Source organism: Phoxinus phoxinus (genome assembly GCF_949152265.1).
Source record: "Phoxinus phoxinus genome assembly, chromosome: 21".
NCBI classification, from domain to species: Eukaryota; Metazoa; Chordata; class Actinopteri; order Cypriniformes; family Leuciscidae; genus Phoxinus; species Phoxinus phoxinus.
In genome coordinates this window covers 11,439,118-11,465,624 of record NC_136896.1, presented here as the reverse complement: position 1 = coordinate 11,465,624, position 26,507 = coordinate 11,439,118, and the positions used below count along the sequence as shown (strand labels likewise).

The 26,507-nt window shown below is 38.2% G+C and overlaps 3 protein-coding genes across 7 annotated transcripts; 1 reads left to right on the top strand and 2 right to left on the bottom strand.

Annotated features, from left to right (window-relative positions):
* Positions 1–442: 442 nt before the first annotated feature.
* LOC306989907 (uncharacterized protein) lies at positions 443–7,750 on the bottom strand. The gene is made up of 7 exons (XM_079595979.1): positions 6,931–7,750; positions 6,712–6,807; positions 5,442–5,507; positions 5,224–5,329; positions 4,884–5,140; positions 2,322–2,508; positions 443–2,230 (listed from the first exon to the last, which is right to left on the bottom strand). The coding sequence occupies exons 1-7, from the start codon at positions 7,015–7,017 to the stop codon at positions 2,049–2,051; spliced, it is 981 nt and encodes a 326-aa protein (XP_079452105.1). The 5' UTR covers positions 7,018–7,750; the 3' UTR covers positions 443–2,048.
* A 1,937-nt stretch (positions 7,751–9,687) lies between these two features.
* Positions 9,688–17,100, top strand: nfe2l1b (nfe2 like bZIP transcription factor 1b). Of its 2 annotated transcripts, XM_079595973.1 has the most exons (6): positions 9,688–9,925; positions 10,815–11,571; positions 12,204–12,431; positions 12,599–12,688; positions 12,774–12,932; positions 13,460–17,100. In XM_079595973.1, exons 2-6 carry the CDS (start codon positions 11,020–11,022, stop codon positions 14,831–14,833), a joined length of 2,403 nt encoding a protein of 800 aa, XP_079452099.1. In that variant the 5' UTR covers positions 9,688–9,925; positions 10,815–11,019; the 3' UTR covers positions 14,834–17,100. The 2 variants fall into 2 exon arrangements, with proteins under 2 accessions (XP_079452099.1, XP_079452100.1); XM_079595974.1 differs by lacking the exon at positions 12,204–12,431 and having other exon boundaries at positions 9,729–9,925.
* A 1,000-nt stretch (positions 17,101–18,100) lies between these two features.
* cbx1b (chromobox homolog 1b (HP1 beta homolog Drosophila)) lies at positions 18,101–25,864 on the bottom strand. 4 transcript variants are annotated; one of them, XM_079595977.1, is made up of 7 exons: positions 25,719–25,864; positions 25,164–25,230; positions 24,203–24,377; positions 23,895–24,045; positions 23,654–23,748; positions 21,471–21,639; positions 18,101–21,071 (listed from the first exon to the last, which is right to left on the bottom strand). In XM_079595977.1, the coding sequence occupies exons 2-6, from the start codon at positions 25,207–25,209 to the stop codon at positions 21,495–21,497; spliced, it is 612 nt and encodes a 203-aa protein (XP_079452103.1). In that variant the 5' UTR covers positions 25,210–25,230; positions 25,719–25,864; the 3' UTR covers positions 18,101–21,071; positions 21,471–21,494. The 4 variants fall into 4 exon arrangements, with proteins under 4 accessions (XP_079452103.1, XP_079452101.1, XP_079452102.1 ...); XM_079595975.1 differs by having other exon boundaries at positions 18,101–21,639; XM_079595976.1 differs by lacking the exon at positions 25,719–25,864 and adding an exon at positions 25,366–25,697 and having other exon boundaries at positions 18,101–21,639.
* Between the last annotated feature and the right edge of the window lie 643 nt (positions 25,865–26,507).

The following is a 26,507-nucleotide window of genomic DNA, read 5'->3' as shown; positions in this document are numbered from 1 at the left end:
TCAAAAAAAAATGTTGTTGATAATTTACACACCCCAATGTCATCCAAGATATCCACGTCTTTCTTTCTTCAGTCGAAAAGAAATTAAGGTTTTTGAGGAAAACATTCCAGGATTTTTCTACACAGAATGGACTTCAATGGCAACCATCTCAAAATGCACAATGCTCAAAAAACTAAATTTCTTTTCGACTGAAGAAAGAAAGACATGGACATCTTGGATGACATCGGGGTGAGTAAATTATCAGCAAAACTTTTTTTGAAAGTGAACTAATCCTTTAACATTTTCCACAAAAATATTAAGCAGCACAACGGTTTTTAGCACAACTGTTTTCAGCATGATAAGAAGTCTGAAGCACCAAATCAGCATATTAGAATGATTTCTGAAGGATCATGTGACAATGAAGTTCTGAGTAATGGATGCTGGAATAAATCACATCAGCTTTGGTAAGCATAATAGACTTCTTTCAAAAACATTTTTTTTTTTTTTTGTAGTGTACATAACCAAGAATGTGTTGAAAGAATTCCATTTGCAAGTATTATAACAGAGATACAGTGAAATATTACAGCATATAGATTTGCACCTCAACTAAGTGAGTCTCCCTTGATGCTATTACCATGTTGTCTCTGTTTTACCCTGGGGCAGCTGGTTAAATCACATGGCAAAAACACATTATGCTCACAAGATTGAGGATCTAATGGACATAATCTTTGCACACCCCCTACATCTAATGCAAGGAACAGTGAAGCATTACAGCTCAATTTCAGACACAAGTTTTAAAACACATTGGTATTGTAGACTTAGCGTCATTTTTAACCAAGATAATATCTGTGGCACATTCTCCCTTCAATGATTTGTAAAATGCACATGCAATCCATTCCTTTGTCTGTCTCCGCCTATCTCCTCCACTGTCTCTTATGAAGCTATGATAAGTAGAGGGTGGCGCTCGGCCCGATCATTGCATGTGCCATCAATCAGGCCATTCAGACTGCTGTTTACTGACACACAAGCTTCAAAGAGCAGCCATTACAAAACACTTTGTTTTCCGCCCAGTCGACACGAGCGGAATAACAAGACAAAGGTCTGTGCATTTATCAAATATTCCACTGAAACATCATACTGATGATGAAATTAAGACTAAAATTGTCACTGGGTGACAGACCTAATCTCTTTTTTTGGGGGCCCTAAAAGCTTTTTGCCTTTCATTTGTTTGTCAAAAAGCCCCCTCATCCCTGCAGTGGGCAGATGCTCTGAAGCGATGGCCAGGGTGAGACCCAGACTGCTGTGGCCCAGAAGACTGAGGTTGCCAAGACAACTGGCCCAGCACCCCTGCTGTTGTCACTCTGCCTGTGTCGCTCAGTCATTGATTCTCTCCATCTCACCAGCTCTCCACATGCAGCTTGTATTGTTCTCAATGGCCCTCATTGAGAAAGCATTGTACACGATAATACACCTACCAACTCTCCCACGTCCATTTCATAGTGTCACACATTATTAGGCAAACACCATTTTGAGCAAAACATCTTTAAATAAATAAAAGCTTATACAAATAAGCATACCTCACCCATTTGTGTTTTTGCAATTTAATAACAAAAAGCTACATACATAAAGCGGTTGTCGTATAGACAAAAGAACATCATCAAATAAAAAATTACAATGTAAATAATGGTCACACCCTATGACCCTGGAACATCCTGAAATCCTACATCTGTTAAATACAAAGTATTAAAAAAAACAGACGGTTCACAGAGACACATCATTAATATCTAAACATCTCGATATCTAAGCGTCGACTGTGCTCGTAGCAGCCAGAGGCCTTTGTGAATGCAACATTTGGATTTATCTGGAATCGCTGATTTGCATTTTCACATCAGTAACGACACAACCTTCAGCAGCCGAACGACTGCCACAAAAGATCATTGTGACTTTATTTGAAGACTATTGTCAATGCACATAAATTTCACTAGAGTCCAGGACTTTTAATCGTAAGTAACACAGAATAAGGCTAATTTAATGGAGAACACACAACTGATATCCACTAATCGTATGTTTTAATTCTGGTCGATCATATCTAAGTGGGACATGGGGCTCAGTAAATTGAGACCTCTAGACTCATATTGGCCTGAGAGCGAAGGTTTCTTCCTCAAACTCTTGGCTTCGTTTTGCAGTTTCTGTCGGATGTAGCCCTTGATCTCTGCGTCGGTCTTAATAGGAAAGAAATACTGAACTGTTCCTGTATGGGAAATGTTTCAGGAAATTAGGTATAATAGATTTGTGTGAGTGTAAATTTGAACAACGATCAAAATGACTGAAAAGCATCTTACTCAGGACTGCCTGGACCTCTTCGGTGGGGAGAGCAGGCTTGGGTTTGCCCTTTTTGTTGAACACGACTCCAGATATGGAGTGAGAAGCCAGGCATTCTCTCTCATAGAGTCCACGGAGCAGGTCGTTGGTCAGTTTTTGGGCAGTGGTGCCTGTGTTACACCTCTCCAAAAGGTCAGGAGTGATAAACTGAGAGGAAAAAACAACAACTATATTTTCTGTTTAAAAACTGCTGCTGTGCATGCCAATGCCAACAATAAAATATATATATATACACTGGTATATATACATAGTGTCACACGACTGGCGCGGAGACCTGGAGGGTATCCATATGCACTGAACTTCAGCACAAGACTAACATTTGTTGAAAATCTTTCTCAAGCCACGAATATTTTGAAGAAAAACTAAAATGTGTGAATAAAATACACATTTTGGGCACTTTTGATCCATATACAGCACCTGCTGCAGTAAAACAGCACGGACATTCTAAAACGCTAAATGGGAAAAACACTTAAAGCAGCACTAGGTTACTTTTCTTTTTTTTGCTCTCGGGGTCCCCCTACAGTTGGGAAACAGTATTGTCCTCTACTACTGTCGTAAACCCTGTCATGCACGTGCATTTGTTGACAACCATGATAGCCCTGAACACTGTAGGAGGAGTTCACATGCAGGTGTTCTGCTTGCGTCGCGTGTGAAATGTCTTCATCTCAGGTACAGTGGCATATATTTCAGCATGTCATGATATGAATATAATTTCATGGTTTTTTTTTTTTTTTCAAACGACAAATGATCGCGATGCTCACGTTTACAAGCCACGTCATTATAGTAGCCTAGTCTATTGGTTACCGTTTTACTGAATCTATATGATACTTCAATGCAATGTTTGAGTGGTAGATAATAACCATATATCGTCAATATTATAATATCAAGCTACCATAGATGAATCTGCAAATTTTACAAATCGATTTGCATTATAGCTTGAGGCAAGACAAATAAACAAATATCACAGACATGTTAGGTATCCTAAAATATTATTTTGTACATCTTATATATTTACTTGCAAGAATGTAGCCCCTACCAAACTTGTACACGCCATTTAGACATAGGCTTTCATTTGATATTTGAAAGTCCGCGTCGGTCGAGCATAGGGTTGCCACCTTTGATTTGTGGAAAACCGGGACACTCAGATTATTATTATTTTTGGGGGTCTGAGTTGTAGGTTGTAAATAGTATTTTCTTTGACACTGGTGGCTCATCCGATTTTGTTGTGTTATCCTCCTCGTCCGTCTCTCCCCCCATTTCACACAATAGATGTAAATAGACAGTTTTTAAAAAGCTAGCTAGCAACTAAACTCACACTGTATCATCTTGGATGTGTGTTGATGCGCGCGCGCGCGACCGACCGACCGACAGCACAGGCAGTTGCTAGGCGATAAGTTGAGCTTCCAATCAAATAAAAGTAAACGCCTGGCATTGGCCAATCCACTGTTTTACCCGTTTTTACCCGTTTACGGACACAGGATTGGATGTACTGTACACAACTATGAAGAAAACACAGTAACAGTAGACGGAAACGGTTTAATTTGAAACCAGGAAATTCTACTTTAGAAGTACATTTTCACAAAAAAACGTGTCCTGGGAAAAAATATGAATTTTCTGGGACTGTCGCTCAAAAAAGAGAATAATCCCTGGAGAACCGGGACGGGTGGCATCGGGCACCCCTCCTCCTCCTCCAGCTCACGCCAGCGAGGAAACGCTGGCCCAATGTTGATCCTCGTTCTGCCTTTAATACGATCACTTTCTCGTTTCCTCTTGTTGCTTTCCTCCGACAAAACCTTTGCTTTCTTGCTTTTCTGTCTGCTTCGGCCATGACTATAACATTTGGCAAACAAACGCTAGTTTGGCTCGCACGTCCGATTTTAAGGAAGTGGGGGTGGTGGTGGAAGTGACGTATATGCCGTAAAGCAGTCGAAATTTGTAGTTCTCTTTGTTCGCCGGTTACTACCCGAAACCCGCAGTTTAAAAGTACGATTAAAAACGCTACAGACCCCGTCAGGCTATGGCAGACGTGTCATTCAACCTATTGTAAGTCGATGTACCATCACAAGAGACTTGGAAATATATTATTAAGGTTGAAAAGTAACCTAGTGCTGCTTTAAAGTGGCTTGATGTACTAAAACAGTGATATTAAAAGAAAAATCGAATCAAATTCAGTATGTACCTTATTGATGATGCATGATACCATATACAGGCAAGCAGATGAGGCCAGAATTTTAACGCAAGCGTGCAAAATTGTTAAGCGTTTTCTATGAAAAAAAGCTTAACAAGAAACTGTGTTGCATTTATATTCTGGGTTTAATATCACTGTCTTCCTACATTAGTACTTAACACAAACCTGGTAAAAATAACTGGCAGTCAATGGAGGAAAGCCTTGTTTTGCCCTCCAGGTAGGCATTCCTATAAAGGCGTGCGTCATCTCATTTACACATACATAACTCCATTGGTTGTTTAGGGATAATGTTTATTTGTTCCACAACACAATCTGACTAACTCATATAGCCTACCTCTGTGAAGAGTCCATCCTTCAGAGCATTCTGAGTAGTCTCATGAGGTTTCTGTGGTCCTTGGCCCTGATTCAGCCATTGTCCATTCACAACAGCTGGAGGAGACCGCACATCTGGTATCACAGCATCCGCCTCGGCAGGTGATTGTGCCATGCCTTGAGAAACTGGGGTCCCGAGAGAGGTCCCGTTGTTCCCGTTTGACCACACTTGGGTCTTCTCGATTAGCGTTTCCAGGTTTCTTGCTAGTTTTCCACATGCTGTAGTGAGTAAATTCAATGTTAAGATTGGATTCATTCAATTCAATACATCAAAATACCTAGCAGAAACAAACAATATTGACCTGTAAGGCACCTAAGTTGTTCCTTCATGTCCTCCATTTCCCTCTGCATGCACAAGACCATGGCAATGAGCTCCTTTTTCGAATAGGACTGTAAATAATGCGCCTCCTGCCATCATAAAAGTACACAAGCTCAGGTCTAGAAGTAAATGTCTTGCAAGCAAACAGCAAGTCAACAAGCAAATGTCTTGAATACTGAACACAAGTGACTCTCATCCTACCTCAGACTCAGAAGCAGGAGGACTGTCAGTGTAGAGGTCTGCGGAAGAACAATCCAGCTCATTAACCTGTCATGACAAGAAAGAGTCCTAATATTTTCTATTTACCCAGTCAGTTGTCATTGATAATTATACAACAGTTCATTTCGGTCCTCAAAACTGATTGCATTTGACAACAAGGAACAGGTTTTAAAAGTCAAAGCGTGGATGTTCCCTCTCATTTCAAGACCATTAGACTGAAGTTACACTTCCACTCCACACGATTCCAGTCAAGCTTTAACACAGTGTTGCATCTTTGAAATATCAAGTATTATTTAGAACCATTTACGTTGGCGATTGGCAAAGCAGAAATATGCAAACTAGCTGGCTAATTTTTCAAAATGTAATTTACTGAGGTTACTACATTACAAAAATGTACCGTGGTAAGTAGTTTCCATTTTAATGTCAGTCTATGTTAAACATAAAACTGTGGTGACCTACCTGTTGAAAAAACAACAACAAAAAAACATCCTTAACTGTTTCAGCTGACCTCCAAGCCTGACTAGCTGTAAAGCACCCAAAACCCCACTGAAACCAACAAGCAGTCCAGCATGGGAGACTAAAAGACCAGCAAAAACAACTTGGGCCGATTTACTGTAAGACTTTGTCAGCAAAGTTAGCCACTATTCTATAATAAATAAAACGTAAAAATGTAAAGCTTCTGAATGTCCTTAAACCATTTTAATGAGAACCCATATTGTGGCTTCCCAACAGTCACAATGCTGGTATTTTCCATGGTATTTCCACTTTTTCCAAGTACCATGGACATTTTTTTATAAGGGTACCAACAAAACATTTGAAAAGAAGATGGTTTCAAACTTTGTAAAGTTTCACATGTCAAAACTTTTAACTAGCTGGCGAGTTTTTACTAGGAAAATGAAAAAGAGTAGTGGGCTTTAGTTGTGCATATAGCGCCTGATGAGCTTTCGATCAAATGGTGTATTGTACCATGCTTTACCCCATTGTTCTTCATTAGCGGACAGGCATGGCCGCCTGCCCTGCCTCACACCACTGCTGCAGGATAGAGAAGCGTTCAATCTATCGCTTTACTGTGCGAAAAGTGCAGCAGTAAACCAACAACCGTCAATTATGGGTTAGATTGCGTAAAATGCTTATAACAGCCGACGTGGAACAACTGAGAGAATCATACGCGAAATGTTTCGCTGTCCGCCTCCTCCGTCGAAATGCATAAAAAACAACGATTAAACACTAATAATGACGAAAAAGCCCAAACCTTAATGTCTAACTTCTGAAGACCGGCGTCGGATGAGCTATTTTCTTCTGCTTTTTCTTTGGAGGGATACATTTTTCTTCGTTTCTGTGAACCGTTCTGTTGAGAGTCGGGTTGACATAATACTAATTATTATTTTGGGATGAAACATATGCCATTAACAGTTACAAACAAACAATGACACATTAAACACTTAAAACACGTTTCAGTCGATCATCTTACACTGAAGCAGTCCGGTTTTTGTTCCTCTTCCTCATCCTCTTCATTTTCGTAATCAAGAATTCGCTGCGCTTTTGTTTTCCTTCTCATTTCTCTCCCATTATTTTATTTGCGAGCGAGAAAAAGAGGCTCCACTCTGCCTAATGCAGTTACGCTGTATCAGACTAAAACAACACTATCGCTCTTCCTGAGATCCAGACGCTGCAGATCTACTACAGATGCCGACAACTATGTTCCTAGCGATTATTCTACTTCAGCTCAAATACTTGAGTCAATCCATGGAAGGACAGCACTTTCCCGAGAAATGACAGGGAACACATTTGAGGCTAACGCACCGTAGCGTAACGTGGCACGAGCTCGAGTCCCGTCTAGATTCAATCTAAAGGCAGATCCTCACAACAACAGGAAATCCCTTGCATTTTTTTAACCATGGTAACCTTAGTTTCCGCCAAAATACCATAGTGACCGCGGTAAAATTGTAATAAATCAAAATAGATTCTCTTTCAAACAGTTCAAGAAGCTTGTAACTTAGAATCTTTTTTTATGTTATTGATGACACTGGTGCCAAATACTAAGTTACCACAGTATTATTGTAGTAGTAACAGTAAATGCAGTAATTATGGTATGTCTGCTGCGGAAACTATGGTAACCATAAGTAAACATTTATAAGGGGTGCTCTAATACGCATGTTTCCCCTCGATACGTAAAATATTGTATACGCGCTTATAAACAAAAGGAAAGGGGGTATTTCCACCGACGGTCTTTTACCATAGACAGTATAGTCTTTTACACGTTTACAGAGTTAATTAGCCTGACAATTGAGAAAGTTAGATTCGTCATGCAGTTTTAAGAGGGGTTTCCCGAGGCGTCAACAAAATAATTATTATTACTTTGTTGTCTTAACACGTCTTTGATTTGAGGAAGATCAGTTGACTGTTTGTGAAAAGGATAAATTGTAGCTTTAAATAAAAAAAATCTATCAAATATAGTTTCCCTCCAAATACAAAAAAGAACTTAACCACCTCTTTCATCTTAAATAAAATCACATCATAAATAAAATACATTAAAATGATTAAGTTTCTTACTCTGTTTATAGGATAGTGTAATTTTATCTCTTTATTTCTCAGTGCTATCAGATACTCTGTCGTTTCAGTCGGCTGTGAGAAAGGATGAACATAGACAATTAGTTCAAGTTTCAACAATAGAAGTTTAAACTTATTCAAAGTTTATGCCCAGCACGAAAATAGCATGCATTGTAATAATCTTCCAATGAGAATAAACGTTGCCTCATAAAGATAAAATACATGAGCATGAGCAACTTGAAAATGTTTTCAAAAGTTGCTCACTGTACAGGATAGCCTATATTTACTACTAACAAAGGGACGGGGGTCCCAGCTCATCCTGTAACATTGAAATTCCTTCACAAAAGCCTTTATGCTGTATTCATTTCAGGAACAAACTTGTTTCTGAACATGGTTTTAGATTATTAGTGCTTTAGTTTAGAGTATCCCATGTTCAACAATTAGGCTAGAGCTTTTTGTATTTTGTAATTATCAGTAACCTGCATTCACATGTCTTAAAATTAGTTTTCAAAGTCTCAGAGAGTCTCAAGCCTGAAATAAATGTGCATAGATTTATTAATAAGGTGATGGAAGAAACAGTAACACTTTTTAGATCAATGCAGTCTCACAGACTAATTTCCAAGTAATAGTGTTCAGAACAAAGACATTCTTTGAAATATTGTCTGTCTGATCCAGTGGTAACCAAATGAAATGAGAGCTTGACGTCTTACAGTCTCCAGATGACATTTCCATTTCCAAGATTTTTTTCTTTAGTAATCAATTGTCATGCTTTCTTCTGCAACTCCTGACTAGTTCTGTTTTTTTGTTATAAAGCAATCAACTATGGTTAAACTTCAAAATTGAAGCATTCAGTGTGCCCTTTCAAGAAAACCACTGTGTAAAATGAAAACTAATGTGCCCAAAAAGCTAATGAGCTTTTAAGAAAACCTTTTATTTTTTGCATAAATATATACTCTTTTATCTCAGAGAGAGAGAGAGAGAGAGAGAGAGAGACTATAGAGGCCATTCAATTATCTTTCCCACTGCCTCTCAAGGCTGACTGACGCATGCATTTGACACATTGAAGCATGTTTTATCAAAAAAGAGAATGTTACGATATGGAGGAAGTTATTCGGTCTGACCTATGGCCTGTCAATTGTCAAACAAGTTCAGGTCCGCCTAACACGTTCAATGAGCGCCATCCAGTGGCTAAAAGTAAATAAAAAAATTTTATAGTCAATAATTTTATTGAGTCGAGTTGTGTTTAAAGTGTTTTCATTAAATACAGTTTATTGATTACAATGTTTATTACAAAGTCGTTTTTTGTATAAGTTACTATTTATCTGGTTGCTGATTTGTGTGCTTTATAATAGTTTTAATGTTGATGAAAAGCATACAATAGGATATTTATATAATGGCAGTATAATAATAAGTATTGTGACATTCACATTTGCAGTGTTTTAGTGATTGTGAATCATTTTGTGGTTTTGGGTAGGGTACCACTTTAGAATATGGCAAATATTATTAAATTTGTATTCCAACGGTTCTGAGCTCATCAAAAAAAAGGAAGATTTCAAAAGCAGGGTAAATAATATAAGTTAAATTACCAGCTTCACATTTTAGATTATGTTACACAATAAAAAAAAAATATATATATATATACAAGGGGGGATTTTGATAAATGATCTCATCCGTATGTGCACTAGAATATTCTACGCGTGCGCAGTGGCAGCATGTTTCAGCGCCTCAGTTTCAGCCAAGTTGTCGGCAAGAGGAAATTCTGCAAGTCATGGTGGGCCATTCAAAGCGAGAGGGGAGTGACAACCAGAGAGATATCTGAGGGAATAAGTTCGTAGTTAGTAAGAAGTGTTTAATGACAGTGGGCTGTGTATGCACGTGGAGACATTTTGAGTCATTTGTCAGTAAACTCTTCTTGAGTAAGTATGAAAAAGGACTATTTTGATGCTATGCTAGCGGGCTAAGTTAGCTATAGCTTTCGAAATTGCGAATGTGCGAGTGTGTGTCAGTGTGGCTGCTGCAAATGCACAAGACAGCTTTGCTTGAACTGAAGGAACTATTTTTAGCGCTTAAGTTTAACCATTAGACAGAACTGGGTATTTAATAAAAGTTGTTATTAGTAATTCTATGTCCCTGGTAGAACCCCGCCAGGGCCCGCCTCCTTATTGGCTGTTCCTTGGAGAGAAAATAAGTGACAGGCATCTAAGCCAATCAGAGGCTGTTGCGCCACTTGTTGCTAACGGGCTGCTGGGCTCTGATAGCGGAAGTGTAAGAGGTCAATACTTCACAGTGCTTGGACTACTACAGTATTTTTAGATGAGGATTTAGAATGGTTAGATGCAAGTAGGCAGTGAATAACATTTGGCCGAAGCTCAGATTGGTGACGATCATGCGCGATCTCTTTACGTAGTTGTTATTTGAGGGTTACAGGGATGGATGGATGGATTGCTGTAAATGTGGGTGTGATTTTGAGGTGGGTGTATTTGGTGGGAGGTCATTAATGCATTTTTGTTTTATAGTAAGTTTTATTGTAAGGCAGTTAACTGTCACTGTCAAAATTGTATTTAGTTTGTGTTTCATTGTAATATTTGATGAGCTTTTTTCAATCCTGATGTGTGTTAACATTAGAGGAAAAGTTGATTTGTATATCATTCTATGCAAGCATTTCATTGTGATCTTAGATGTTCTTTTAACTTTGATTAAGCTGTAAATGCAATATTGAAAAGCATAATTTGCAAAAATAAATAAATAATAATAATTGTAAAGTAAAATTAATGATTTTGGTTTGTTCCTTCTCTTTCTATGCAGGCTGGTCACACTTTCGGAAGTGTATGCTTATAGATATATAAGCTGGATATCATTTGGGCAAAAAAACGTACACCAAGGACCAAAAAAAAGAGGATTTTCTGTCATATACAAGGCTGACCATAACCTAATTTGTTTGTGTGCAATTTTTTGTTTTTGCTTTTTAGTTTCTTTTTGAGTTTTTTCTTTTTTGTTCCTTTGCAAAGAAATGCTTTACTTGAAAAAGTACTTCACAGAGGGTCTTATTCAGTTCACTATCCTCCTGAGTCTAATTGGGGTACGGGTGGACTTGGACTCTTATTTTAACAATCAGCTCCCCCCACTCCGTGAGATCATCCTGGGCCCCAGCTCGGCCTACACCCAGACGCAGTTCCACAATCTCCGTAACACCCTGGACGGCTATGGCATCCATCCTAAAAGTGTGGACCTGGACCATTTTTTTGCTACTCGTCGGTTGCTGAACCAGGTGCGCTCCCTGGATCATCTGCGTGTGCCCAGCACCGAGCTGAGTGCCTGGCTGGTGCATCGTGATCCTGAGACTGTGGTTTCGGCAACCAGTCAGTCAGGCCCCAGCATTGCCCTGGACAATGGGGGCAGCCTGGAGGACGTGAACAACTCCGAAGCCTCGGCCATGAGAGGGGCTGGCAGTGCTTCTGAGACCACTTACAGCCTCAGCGGAGAGGACAGCCAGGGAGCCGTGGCCCCTGAGGACAGTCAGGAGCAAGGGGAGAGAGAGAGCAGTGACGACCTCTCTAAAGAGGTACAGTAGCTCTAGCTGTGTTTTTAGCTTAGCATACTGTAATTAGATTGACGTCGGTTTGTATTTGATTTCTTCAAAAAGAGAATAGTGTTATGCTTTTGTCTCTAGCTATTAGATTAAGTGTATTTTACAGGGGGTGGTATTAAGAGTGTTATATGTGAGCTAGTAGTATTCTTACTCTACATTATGAGCCTTACAATAGTGGCTGGACAGGGTGTGGTCTCATCGATAGGGCTTTCTATCTCTTAAAACTGTTTGTGTATGTATCTAAGCTATTAGTAATGGTAACACTACGTTTTCTAGAGATGTCACTGCTTTGACATGTTGAACAAACTGTGCACTGAATTAAAAATAGAAATTAGTAGTAGTGATTTCAGTAGACTCACCCTTTAAATAGAGGTCATCTACTCTTGTGGTTGTCAGGATCTTACAGGATATGTAGCATTTCATTTTTTGAGAGAGAAGTGGTCCCTTTTGTTATATTTTTATGAATATATGCTTGGAACAGTTAGACAAAATTAGAGCTCAGCTGATGTAATCTGCATCATGTCCCTCATTAAATGTAATTATCTGATGATGTTCTGTAATCTTAGCCCTTTAATGACCCTCCCCTTTAATAAATATATTTCTAGGACATTGACCTCATAGACATCCTTTGGAGGCAGGATATTGACCTTGGTGCTGGCCGAGAAGTATTTAACTATAGCAATCGGCAGAAGGAGAGTGAGGCTGATAAACCTAATGAAGAGAACGAGGAGGCAGGTGGAAGAGAGGAAAGCTGGAGAAATGGACTTAATCTCCAAGCAGTGCAGAGCCAAGCTCAAGTTGATGGAGAGACAGGAGAGAGCATACCTGAAGAGGTATGTGCTGTAATATGCTAGGATTACAGGAAGGTGTGAGGACCACAGCAAGGTTTTGGTTATTAATGCTTGTAGATTATTCAAAAAGGCTGGTAGCTCAGTTGTAGATGCAAGTGAATTCTTGTCAACCTTGTAATTACATGGATTTTTCTTGTCGTATTTTCTAGCTTACCAGTCTCGGTGCGCAGACTTCATTATCCCTGCAGGAATGTCTGAGGCTTCTGGAGGCCACCTTTCCATTTGGAGAAGAGTCAGAGGTAGTGGAAATTCATATTAATGTGCATATTAAAACATTACTTTTTGTTGATTGTCATTTTACGTTGTCTTCTACTATTTTTTTAGTTCCAGGCCACAGGATCCACCTCCCAGCTTAGACCTTCAACTGAGGAAGCTCCTTCAACGTCACAAGGGATCACCCTACAAAGCCCTCTGCCGCAGTCTGATACACCACTAGACCTGGAGCAGCAGTGGCAAGACATAATGTCCATTATGGAACTGCAGGTTTGTACATTTATTACATTCAAGTTGATAGAGGAAATATGAAGTCTTAATTTATGTGTCAGGGACGATGATTATAATGAGTTTCTATGGTAAAGTAAAAAAAAAAAAATCAATATAATGACTTGTGTGGTGTATCCATTGAGTAAAAAGTAATAATGTTTTCTTTGTCTCAAATATGTGAATGCATCTTAATCATCTTTTTAAAAATGTCATGAGGATCTGTAGGGTGCTATATGATATGATTTCCTAATTTATGTTGTTTTTACACATGTTGGTCTTACTGCATGACTGATTTGGCAGACAAATGAGGTTTTTAAATATTAATAAGCAGTAAAAGTGTTAATATTTTTTTCCCCTAAGAATTAATAATAAAATATGATGCCAAACCACTTAATAAAGTTGTCTTTTCAGGTATTAAATTTTTTTTTATCAGGAATTTTAGTGTACTCTTTAGTACATTAACAGATAGTACAACAACAATAATAAGAGAACCCTATCTAGCCTAACATTTATTACCTCTTTTTTAGGACATGGAGGTAAACAATACTGCAGTAAACGTCAGCATGAATAATGACCCCAATAACAACAATGCCAGCACCCCAGAATCAGTCCCAATAGGAAGTTTTGGACTCCCAAGGTCCACTCTCATTAACCAGGATGTTAGTCTCCACCAGGCTTCGCTGCCCAGCTGCAGCCAGGACTTTCCCACACTCTTCAACCCTGAGTTGGATTCCACTGGTGGACAGCAGCCTACCTTAGTCAGGGTCTCTTCCAGCAACTCCTCCAACATCAATTCAACATTTGGAGCTACTAACTTGACCGGACTCTTTCTTCCACCACCTCTAAATAGTACAACCAACCTAACCACCACTCCGGTACTGCCAGATCCGTTTTCCAGCCTACTGGAGGAGTCTATGCTGGATGAAATTAGCCTGCTAGACCTTGCTATGGAAGAGGGCTTCAGCCAAGCCCAGGCTTCTCAGCTCGAAGATGAGCTTGATTCAGACTCGGGTCTTTCACTGGACTCCAGCCATAGCCCGGCCTCTCCTAGCAACTCGGAGACATCCTGCTCGTCAGCCGCGTCATCTTCATCCACCTCTGCTACATTCTCAGAGGAAGGAGCTGTGGGCTACAGCACCGATTCGGAGGCAGCTGCAGCAGAAACGGAGGAAGGAGCCGTCGGAGGCTACCAACCGGAGTATAGCAAGCTTTGCCGCATGAGCTACCAAGATCCATCTAAGTTTCATGGCATACCGCAGTTGGAAAGTGTCAATCACAACCACACCTACAATCTACCACTGGCATCATCCTACTCTGAGCGCTCTCAGCTGTCGGCATCCTGCAGCAAGAAAGGCAGAGACAAGCAAATGCAGCAGACAAAGCTCCAGCCACCACAAGACTATGCTGACAGGCAGTCGAGCCGTGATGAACGTAGGGCAAGGGCCATGGACATCCCATTCTCCAATGAAAAGATCATCAACCTCCCCGTTGAGGAGTTCAACGAGCTTCTGGCCAAGCACCATCTCAATGAGGACCAGCTCGCTCTCATTCGCGACATCCGCCGTCGCGGAAAGAACAAAATGGCAGCGCAGAACTGCCGCAAACGCAAGCTAGACACCATCCTTAACCTTGAGCAGGGTGTGCAAGACCTGCAACGCGAAAAGGCTCAGCTGCTGAAGGAGAAGATGGAGTACGATAAGTGCATCAGACAGACGAAGCAGAAGGTTCAGAGCCTATCTCGGGAACTGTTTGCACAGCTGCGGAACGAGGAAGGCAGGCCCTACTCAGCCAGCGAGTACTGTCTACAGTACGGCCCAGACGGCGTTCTCCTTATGCCTCGTAACATGACCACAGAACAAAGCAACAAGCCTGATAAGAAGCAGAAGGACAAAAAGAAGTGAGGAGCTCGAACTGCTGCCCTTTTATTTTTCGCAAAGGCACTACCATACAAAGTATTTCGGAAGGCAAAGGAAGCCTTTTTCTTTGAAACGATTGTAGGGAGGTGAAGAAAATTGCATCATTGATTACTCTTCCTGCATTGGGTTTTCTTTGTTCCTTTTCGGTTCAGAAGTTTTCTCTTGAAAGCGGCATTGAAGCAGACATGCTTTTTGTGGTACTGATTTCTCATTGATTTACTGAAAGATATGAGTGAAGGGATACTTTCAGATGCCAACTGAAGGAACTGTCAAGGAACGTGAGGTCATGGAGGACACCGACAAGATGTTCTTAATTGAAAGAACTATTCGGTAATGCTCCCAAATGTAGTCGATTACAAAATACACCATATTAAGATGATGTTGACTGTAAGGATGCAAAAATTGTTACATTTTCAGCGTTAGCCCATGCTGTATTTGTGCGTACCCTGGGATTTCATTGGTCATGGTGGGTGAGGAAGAACCCCTTGATGCTGCGAGATGGTTGAAAAAGAGTCTACTGAATGCTAGAAGTGAAGCCAAAAGAAACTCCAGGCATGCCAATACTAACCAAAGGTTGTGTTGCGCAGTTCTCTTGTTCTCATAATGAATCACACAGGTCACTCCGAGGATCTAAATTCCCGTTTTCACTTGGAAAAAGAACTAAATAAGTCTGTTTGTCTTAATGGACAACAAAGTCACCTGAAATTTATCTGGAGGGTGAATGCCATTTGCCAAGGAACTTGGACAGCGAAACAAATAGTGCTAAAGAGTGAGTATGAATTTAGCTTTGGCTTTAGGAAAAGCATTGGAGGTACAGATAGAGGATGGATACACACTGCATTACTAATAAATCCGCTTCTGTACCCTTTTCAGCACTGTAAATCAACACTGTAGTTTGCCTATAAGCTTTTCCTCTTCTGCTGGGGAAAGGGTCTCTCAGGCCCTCCTATCAGCTTTTAATGTTACTCTCTCCCATGTGCATAAACTTTTTAATAAGCCATCAGACATGGACATCAGTTCAGTTTGAATCATGTGATTAGGTCTGGTGTGTCTTGGTATACAGGATTAATTGAAGCGAACTGATTCATTTGCTTTTAAAGGTCATGTTTAGCCTTTGTTGCAGGTCAAAATGCTCTGTTGCTATTGCAACTTATGCCTGTGACTTTTTTTCTGTTGTAGTGGAGGAACGTAACAAGGTGCTTTTGTTTCAGTTGTACTGTCACCTAAAAAAGGAACAGAATGCACACCAAAATACACAAACAGTAGCAGGCACAGCACACGTCATTCTTACGTTTAAACTACAAATTCGAATTAGCTGGGTCAGCGTCTTAGCTTTGATGTGATGTGAACCTGATTGTTTTCTTTCTTTTACCAAATACACTACTTTTAGTAAAAGTAATTGAGTGAAGCCATGAATGATCTCCTGGCAAAAAAAAGAGGTTAAGCTTGTGCCAATAACCAACTGGATCGTGCTTTACTTCAGCCTGAGGACACATCTGACCTTATACACTGACATATCAATGAATGGGTAGGAAAAAAAAAACAGCAATGCTGATGTGAATGTCTAATTTACATAATGTTCAACTTCATCCTATTCTGTCAGTCTGTCGTTTCCATCTACACTGTTCATTAAGCACCATGAGACACGGTCAGTGTCCGTTTTGGTGCGACATGAATAAATATGCAAGAAAAAGTCATTTTTTTTGTCTCAGAAATGGAAAAGAGACAATCTTTATGTTACCGGTTACAAATACTTAGCATAGTTCGGGTAGAGATAATGAAAAAAGATGAGCGATTCGTTCAATTAGATCAGTGTGTTCTCAAACCTACCCTCGTGGACCCCAAACACCGCACATGTGATGTCTCTCTCTTCGGACATACCCAATTCAAGTCTGGCAGTTTCTAATGAGCTGGTGAGTTGAATCCTGTGTGTTAGATGAGAGAGACATCCAAAATGTGCAGTGCTGGGGGTCCCGAGGACAGGTTTGAGAAGCACTGACTTGAGAATCCCTGTTACAATGTCATAACTACTTGCCATTAAGCACTGTTGTTTTTTTGTTCGTCTTGTTCGTTTTGTAAATATTTTTGTGTTCTGTATGTCTCTCGTCCTAATTGCTTGGTTCAGCCAGGCCTTTTTGCACCTTCTTTGAATTTGCCTGTTGAGTATTCCCTATATGATTTATGTTGAGATGAGATTTGCTGGCAATCTGGAATTGTTATTTTATTAATTATAATAAACCTTTGTTTCATTTCCTTGGTTTCCCTATTTGAAAAAGGCAGAGGATTTGTGATTCTAAATGAATGTCAAAAAATAAAATGGTTAGATTTGGCAGTACTGCAAACACTCATGATAGCTATATAAATATGAGTCGTTTTGTCTGTTGGTGAAGCTCAATTTTTCCTTATATCACTTCTAAGGTTAATTTAAATGGTTTAATTACAATATTTACAGCATTAAATATTGTGGTTCATAATTAAAAATAAGTATACCATGGTCTGTCTGAATACTCAATTCTGATAGGCACGGGTAGTTCCCAGAGCCGTTGAAAAACAGTAGTTCCAAGTCAATTTAATCACTGTTCTATATTAATGTGCTGCTTTCATTGAAGCACACACACACACACACACACCAGAGATTGGAGATGGCGCTGCGCACACAGAAACAAGAGCACAGAAGCTTCTTGTCAATGCTGCCCCGTCACTTTTATTAATAAATCAACTTTGCTACTTAATCTTTACATCATATTATTCAGCAAGGAGGTTGTAACATTGCTGTTTTTAAAGTAATAAAACTGGCAGCTTCATTGCTAGTAGAGAAATCTCTCTCTCGCGCGCTCTCTTTCTTTCACGCTCTCTCACCCTTTTCACAGACTAATGAGGCGTTTTAACGTTCATCAGCATCGTAAATCCTGCAATGTTTTTATATTTTCATTTTCTTTAAATGCATGTACACTTATAACAGTTTACTTTGTATTATATTATCTTTATATCAAATTACAAAAAAACAACAACTAGTTAACGCTGCTGTGTGAGGGTGTTTCTAATACAGTTGCTGTGGGAGTGATGCTAAAATTGACATCTTTCTCTTTCTGACTGCCGTTATCAATCTCTATTTTTTCCCTTTTTGAAAGTTGTGAAAACACTATTGTGGAGTTTTTCTTTTGCTATTTGAGCAAATGGAAACACAAAGCATTGGCCATTACATGAGCAATGAAGACAATTATGATTTCTTTATAAACAAGAAAATTATTGACAATGTAAAAAAACAAACAAAACAAAAAACCTGCACATACATTCAGACGTCAAGATGTAAGACTATTTCTGACTTTAGTTTTATCCGCTGCATGACTTATTTTGTGGCAGGCTGCTACATATTTTGCTGCTGTTGTGATCAAATTAGGTCTGAATTTTTCTGGATTTGGTAGTGCCATAAAATTTGGTGCTATGTGTTGAAATTTTGTGAAGTAGCAGATTGAATGTTGTGATAGTGATGCCAGTGCAGCAGGAAGTGTTCTTCTTAACAGTCTTTCTTTCCCTCTCTCTCGAAAGGGTAATTCGTTCAAATAAATGTTATAATTCAATCAAATACATTTAACGCACTACTTTATCTCTGTGTCTGATTATAATGCTAGATCTAATGAGTGATAGCTGACGAAAATAACCGTCTTTTTAACACTTCCAGATAAAATATAGCGCTGCAAACGTCAATGACAGCTTTAAATTGTCAATGCTGGCAAATGGTATAAACGTGATAATACATGGCTAGCTGTGTATTCAATTATTTTAATAGAAGACGTGGAGGCAAAGAACCACTGACGCAAATGCCTCCGTCCGTGGATAACCGTGGATTATCACTTACTATTTACTCAGGTTTAATGCTAATTTGAAATATTATACACTAGCCTATACCTTTAAAAAATTTGGGGTCTGTAAGAATTTGTTTTTGAAAGAAGTCACTCGACGTAATTTATTTAATAAAAATATACAAAATTAAAATACAGCAAAATAGTAATATTATGAAATATAAATTAAAATTATAAAATGTAATGGCAAAGCTGAATTTTCAGTAGCCATTACTTCAGTCTTCAGTGTCACATGACATGATCCTTCACAAATCATTCTAATGTGCTGATTTGGTGCTCAAGAAATATCAATGTTGAAATCTGTTGTGCTGCTTAATGTTTTTTGGAATAGAAAAGAATGAATCGAACATTAACATTACAATCGAAAAATCAAGAAAATTCTTTACTGTCACTTTTTACCGATGCAATGTATCCTTGCTGAATGAAAGTATTCAGTTCTATTGAAAGAAATATTACTTGACTACAAACTTTTAAATGCTAGTGTAAATAAGGTTCACGAGTTTATGAAATTCTAATAATTAAAGAATAAAATGCACAATTAAAAAAATAAAACCCTAACAAATGTTAAATATTTTAATTATTTACCTGCACATCATGTGACCATTAACAGGCATTAGAGGGCCATGAACATGCAAATGTTTTGGTAAATTATTAAAATATTACTGGGGTTTGGGTGACAAAAAAGGGAATCCCTGTATATGTAGAAAATATTATATACAATAAACTAATAAATTGACCTTATTGATAATATAAGCATAAATAAGTGTAAGTATGACCAGTTTTGACAGAATTACAACAAAGATTTTTATTTTTGAAAATGGCAATTCAATGGCAAATGCTCTGATAATATGCAATAATAACATGGATAAACAAAACTAGCATACAATCGTTAAAGCTCAAAACATAAAAACATACTTTAAATGTCTTCAGGAGAACAGGAGGTTGCCGTTCTTCTACTTTGCTGTGTAACAGTAATAAGACAAAAGAGCACCAAAGTAAAAACCAAACTTCAGCTGACTGTACAGTGATACTGATGTGCAAGGAAATGGTATATTTACAAACACAACTGTCAAGAAAGACTGTTAATATCCAATGGGGCTGACTCACAAATAGCACCTATGGTAAGACCAGACACGTAATAGTTCATGGGCAAATAAACACTGAAGAGTAACAGCTGCTGGCATGACTTTATAAAACCAATCATATCAAAGCCAGTTCCGAATGTTTAATAAGGCTTATATCCTAAACCTTTTTCCATGGGCCCAGATACAGTCATGCATTCAATGACCACCTGCATTGACATGTATAAAATCGACATTTTCGTAATAATCTGTTAAGGCAGTAATATTTTAACATTAGTTATATAAACATAAAATTAAGGATCATGGAATACATCAGGACGTTTTAGAGACAGCTACACACCATCAAATGAAACCGACCCAGTATGACAAACTAAACATTGTAATCTACACAGGGTAGGGGGCATTTTTCTAACATAAATACTTTTTTTTTTTTTTATCACATGTATGAATATCAGACTGTGATGCTTTTCGATATGTTGTATGAATTTAAATCTGAACATGATTTGAATGTTTTTGTCAAAAGAAAGCATAAAGAGTACATTAAAGGTGCAAAGTCACCTTTCTAGTGTTCTATTCGCTTCATCTACGGCAATGGTGCCAAAACTAAAATACGCTGAAACCTACAGTGGGGAGAACAAGCATTTGATACACTGCCGATTTTGCAGGTTTTCCGACTTAAAAAGCATGTAGAGGTCTGTAATTTTTTATCATAGGTACACTTCAACTGTGAGAGGCGGAATCTAAAAAAAAATCCAGAAAATCACGTTGTATGATTTTTAAATAATTAATTTGTATTTTATTGCATGACATAGGTATTTGATCACCTACCAACCAGTAAGAATTCCGGCTCTCACAGAACTGTTAGTTTTTCTTTAAGAAGCCCTCCTGTTCTCCACTCATTACCTGAGCTGTGTAAGGACATCAGGGATAAAATTGTAGACCTGCACAAGGCTGGGATGGACTACATGCAGGACAATACCTGACCAAGATCTCCTTCCCTCAGTAAGAGCATTGAAGATGGATCGTGGCTGGGTCTTCCAGCAGGACATGACCCGAAACACACAGCCAGGGCAACTAAGGAGTGGCTCCGTAAGAAGCATCTCAAGGTCCTGGAGGGGCCTAGCCATTCTCCAGACCTGAACCCAATAGAAAATCTTTGGAGGGAGCTGAAAGTCCGTATTGCCCAGCGACAGCCTGAAACCTGAAGGATCTGGAGAAGGTCTGTATGAAGGAGTGGACCAAAATCCCTTCTGCAGTGTGTGCAAACCTGGTCAAGAACTACAGGAAACATGATCATTGCTCTGTAATTGCAAACAAAGGTTTCTGTACCAAATATTAAGTTCTGCTTTTCTGATGTATCAAATACTTATGTCATGCAATAAAATGCAAATTAATTACTTAAAAATCATACAATGTGATTTTCTGGATTTTTGTTTTAGATTCCATCACTCACAGTTGAAGAGTACCTATGATAAAAATAACAGACTTCTACATGCTTTGTAAGAGGGAAAATCGTCAGTGTATCAAATACTTGTTCTCCCCACTGTATGTAGATTACAGTTTATACTGTTGCTTTTTACAAGTTTGTTTCTGACAATTTTCCTTTGCCATCTTTTTAAAAAAAAACAACAACAAAAAAGCATATCAATGGCCACGACTGATATCGACTGTCCTTACATAAATTTTTTTCGTTGTTGTCGTCTAATTTTTGTCATCCTTCTTCTCTTCCTCTTCAGTGGGGTATGAATGCCAGGTGAGGCGTTCCTCGTAAAAGGAGATGACCACTTGTGGACACTTTACATTCGCCTCCTTGGCTGGTACTAGATCAGCTTCATCAGAGCTTTTCCTGTAGTATAAAAAAATACAGAAAACATTAACAACCAACAGCTCAGCTGTTTTTCATCCGAGATGGATTTAGTTGAGGAAACCGAGGGCAATTGTAATAATGACATTTTCCTTCAACTCACAGGCACCTCAAAATATACCAGCTATCTTTTGGCATATGAAGTGCATTTGTGTCTAAATATATTGTAAAAGACTACATCATATCAAATTTCATACCAGAAGTCAATAACATTACAATTGTCCCCGTTATGGAGGTGACTGCAAAGGTATGAATGCTTTTAGAGCATGCAAAATTTATTTGCAATGAAGTTTGGCAACAAGATAGTATGCCATCTGTTTTTAATAAAAAACATTTTTTTAATATCCCATCTACTTCACTTTCCGCAAAACTCTGCTCTTAGTATTTGAGCCAAGAGGTCAATTTTGTGACTAACATATTTAAAAACGTTGTTTTTTCTGTATGAATGTGTAGATCACAGTTCGCCAAACTTGAACTTTAGTATGGAGAGGAAGATGAAGCTTGCATTTCGCATTCACATGCATATGAATATGAATGAAAGTGAATGGAGTGGATAGTTCACTCAAAAGTATCATTTACACATTCTCATGTCATACCTGTATGACTTTCTTTTTTTGGCAGAACACATTAAATATTTTTTTTATTTTTTCCCCCCCATACAATCAATGGAAAATCAATGTTATTTTGGACCACAATGTTCTGCTTTTGTGTTTCACAGAAGAAAAAAAGTCACAGGTTTGGAATGACATGATGGTGAGTATGTGATGAGATTATGTTAATATTTGGGTGAACTACCCCCTTTAACAGTGGTTGGGGGAAACTGTAACACAAATAAACCATATTACAGTAATCCTGAAGCTTAGAGCACATCCCTAGTAAAGCTCGGTAAATTCATGGCTTTGAATCCCAAGGAATGCATAAACTTCTAAAACGTCTAACCTCAAATATGCTGTATTTACTTTTTTCAGATAAGTGTCCAGAAAAGGTATTTGCCCCTTTATGATTTCCTTGATATTGCATATTTGTCAAAGTGAATGGTTCCAGATATTCATACAAAATGTAACATAAGACATAGAGAACCAGAGTAAACACAAAATGCACTTTTTTAAATGATGAATACATTTAAATACATTTGTATTGAATTAATTTTTTTTTAAATTAAAAACACTATGGCGCCAATGGTTTAATTCTAAAGGAATAATATGCGTTTAAAGCAAGTCTAAATGGTACCTACACAACATACTTATAAACTAAATAATTATATATTTATTTTTTACTAAAATATATACTGAGCATAATAAGCTGATCTTCAATTGATGCAACACTACCGTCCAAAAGTCTGGGGTTGGCAAGTTTTTTTTAATGTTTTTGAAAGAAGTTTTTTTTATACACACCAAGGCTGCATTTACTTGATCAAATATAATTGTATATTTATAATTAAATTAAAATATTGTGAAATATTACTCATTTAAATATAAAATATTAATATTATCTCTCTCTCTCTCTCCCTCTAGTGTCACATGATCCTTCAGAAATCATTCTAATATGCTGATTTGGTGATCAAGAAACATTTATTATAATAATCAATGTTGGAATAAAAGTATTATAGCCGATCTTTTTAAAATCGTACTGAGTGACCCAAACGTTTGTATTCTTAAAATAAAGTCTATTACACATTTTAAAGATTCAATTTTGCAGTCTAATGTTACAATTACGCCAACCTCACAGCTATGATAAAATCTTGCCTGGCATCAGTCATTCCGGTTAACTTTTAACCAACAACCTCAAGATAAAATAGATATAAGTTACAATATGAAGGCATCAAAAATTAAAAATAAATCGAACAAAGGGATACAATCCCCCAAATGCTAAATAGGTGTGATTGAAGAAATTTAGTGTGTTACAATTGCCCCCGATCTCTCCTAATGCTGCTCAGGAACTGTCCCTCTAATCCAATACTTGTTTGTACCTTACGGGTAACAATTTCCATACAAACCATTTCATGAGGAACATGAGTTCTCCACTTGAGTCTGTAGCACCAATAATCCTCTCAGGATCCAAACCACGTGCAAAACCTCTGAGTTTCTCAGGCTAAATTAAGAGAGATGGCATGTAAGACACTGTTTAGCCCATTCAATCTCTTTTGGTTTTCTAATGTTTTAAAGACACTTCCTGACCAGCTTATAGACATGGAATGATGTAGACATCTCAGATGCTCAGATCTTCATGGCTCTTACCTCATCCTTGCGCTTTTTGGTCTCCTTTCCATCGCCGTCAGACTCGGCCCGCCTCTTGCCTCCAGATTCAGCCGATTTCTGCGACTGAAGGAACTCTGCTATGAGGTCAGGACAGTCCAGGTTGTCCTCAGGTTCCCAGGTGTTGTCCTCACTGAGTAAAAAAATAAATACACCCAAAATCAAGCTGAAATCTATGGAAGCTTGTTTTCACCACAAAATGTAAAAAAAAAATGGTCAGAATTACCTAATTTATTTTTTATTCTGTGGCAGAAACAAGTTTCCATAAAAATCGAACTGCAGCTACTTACTCAGAAAAGCCTTTCCACTTGAGGAGATACTCCACTCTTCCCTTCACCACGCGCCGATCCAAGACCTTCTCTACAACATACTCCTCTTCTTCTTCTTCCACCACTTCTTCTACTTTCTTTTTGTTCTGTTTCTTCCCTGCTGTTGATTGCTTGGTTTCAGATTGAGAAACTGGAGCTGGATACAAGAATGGCGGGTAAATAAATAAGCGTTCAAGTTAACCTAAATCATTTACCACAGTTTATGCCAAAATACCAAAGTTACTACAATTGTTGTTTTGGCAACAAAATATTGGAAATGTGATACTTGCAACTGCTGCCTTAAAAAAACATTAAAGGGACAGTTCACTCAAAAATAAAGATTCAGCCATTTTATGCTAAATTAAATGTTAGGTAGAATGTTAAAGGCGGACAGCCTTTACATATTTTTCACTTTCATTTTATATTTTTCCATACAATGAAAGAGATTGTCATTCTCCAGAGAAGAAGGTAAGCCTACGGGTTTGAAGATAACACTTTACAATAAGGTCCCATTAGTTAACATTAGTTAATGCATTAACTAACAATCAGTAATACATTTGTTACAATATTTATTCATCTTTGTCGACGTTAGATAATAAAATACAACTGCTTATTGTTATTTCATGTAAGCTCAAGTCCATTAAATAATATTACCAGATACAACTTTTGATTTTAATAATTGTATTGGTAAATGTAAAAATCAACAAACCAAGATTTAGAAGCATTTTTCACTGTTAGTTCATGTAAAATAATGTTAACGAATGGAACCTTATTGAAGATGTGCTACCGTACTGAAACATGGCGGTGGATAAATAATGGGTGTACTATCCCTTTAAACGCTTCTTATATGAGATGTATTATTATTTTATAATGGTTTTATAGCAATAATAAAAACTATGGTATTTTGGTTTCCATTGCAAACTAATAAAAAAAAATCCCAAACCTTCAGTCACAGCAGCATCGGCTGAAGGCTCTGACGTTTGGCTCATATTCCCAAGGGCTCTTAACAGCTGGAAATATATAAAGATCCTTATTACGTTAAATATGAATAAAACAAATAAAAAAATAGTAATTAGATATATAGATCAGAAATATTTCGTAAACACACTACACTCAGCATTTAATTTGAACGTGTGTTGGTTTACCTAAGGGATGCAGCTGTACGACACATCTGCATGCATAATATGGCAAACACTAGGACTGTTAACGTTATGCATTAGCGACTGGAGGCCAGCGCGCGCGACAAAACCCATTCCGAATAAATGCATTGCATGCTTCACGCGCTGTGCTCGATGGGATGGATAGGGCAGGACGCCACTCTTTTAATGAATTTTGTTCCTCCATGTTGTTTTGGAGGTACAATCACGCTATTCAAATGTCTGCTGTGGTCAAAACATCTTGCATCCTTGCCGGAGCACATTTGATCGCTGCGATTCTACCACAACAAACATGTGCACGAGCCCGCATATCGGCGGAACCCAGAAACAAACGCACTTACTTGTATCTCGCGGAGATAAAGATGAAATAAAGCTGATCTGCATATATTTAAGTCCGAAATGAATAGGTTGCAGTGATTAATTATGGGACGTCTAGTGATGTGATGCTGCTGAATGTGGTGCTGTTATTCACGCCCACTTCCGTATTAGAAATGAGACAAAACGGTGACTTCCGGTAATCATCTCTATGGTTACTTTCATCATAAAAGTAGATGTTTTAGAGGATTAAAGTATGACCAGTGTTGATCAATACTTGTCTTACAGCCTAATACCTACCCGTTATTCCATTGAAATCATTTCTCCCATGTTGCTTTAACAAAGCAGCTGTAGAGGCATCTTTACACCGCCGTGATGCAGCATCGGTGCCGCCTTTGTAGTGCAAATTGTATAATGTAAATGCATCGGATCTGTGCAACATCTGTGAAGCATTGAACTTGCGTGTAAATGCACATTTTTGTGGTAGCCTAAATATAGCTACAGCTTCACATGCAGCTTCGTTTCTGTTGGAAAACTCTTTAAATATTCAATAGTATGTAGGCTGTTTTCATGTCCATAGGAGTGAGTGTTTTGTCCATGGAAATGATGATAGATCAACCAATGAGAGAAGGAAAAGCACACCCAGAAACAAGGACCCAATCAGTCAAACCCATGCGCTTGCCTTGCTGCTGTTTATATCACTTATTATCATTATTTCTATTCAATTCATATTCAGTCAATTCTTTAGCAATAGAGCTGTTCAATTTAAAGCCCAAATTATCATTTTAAATCTGTGAGTTCCCATGGAAATGGTC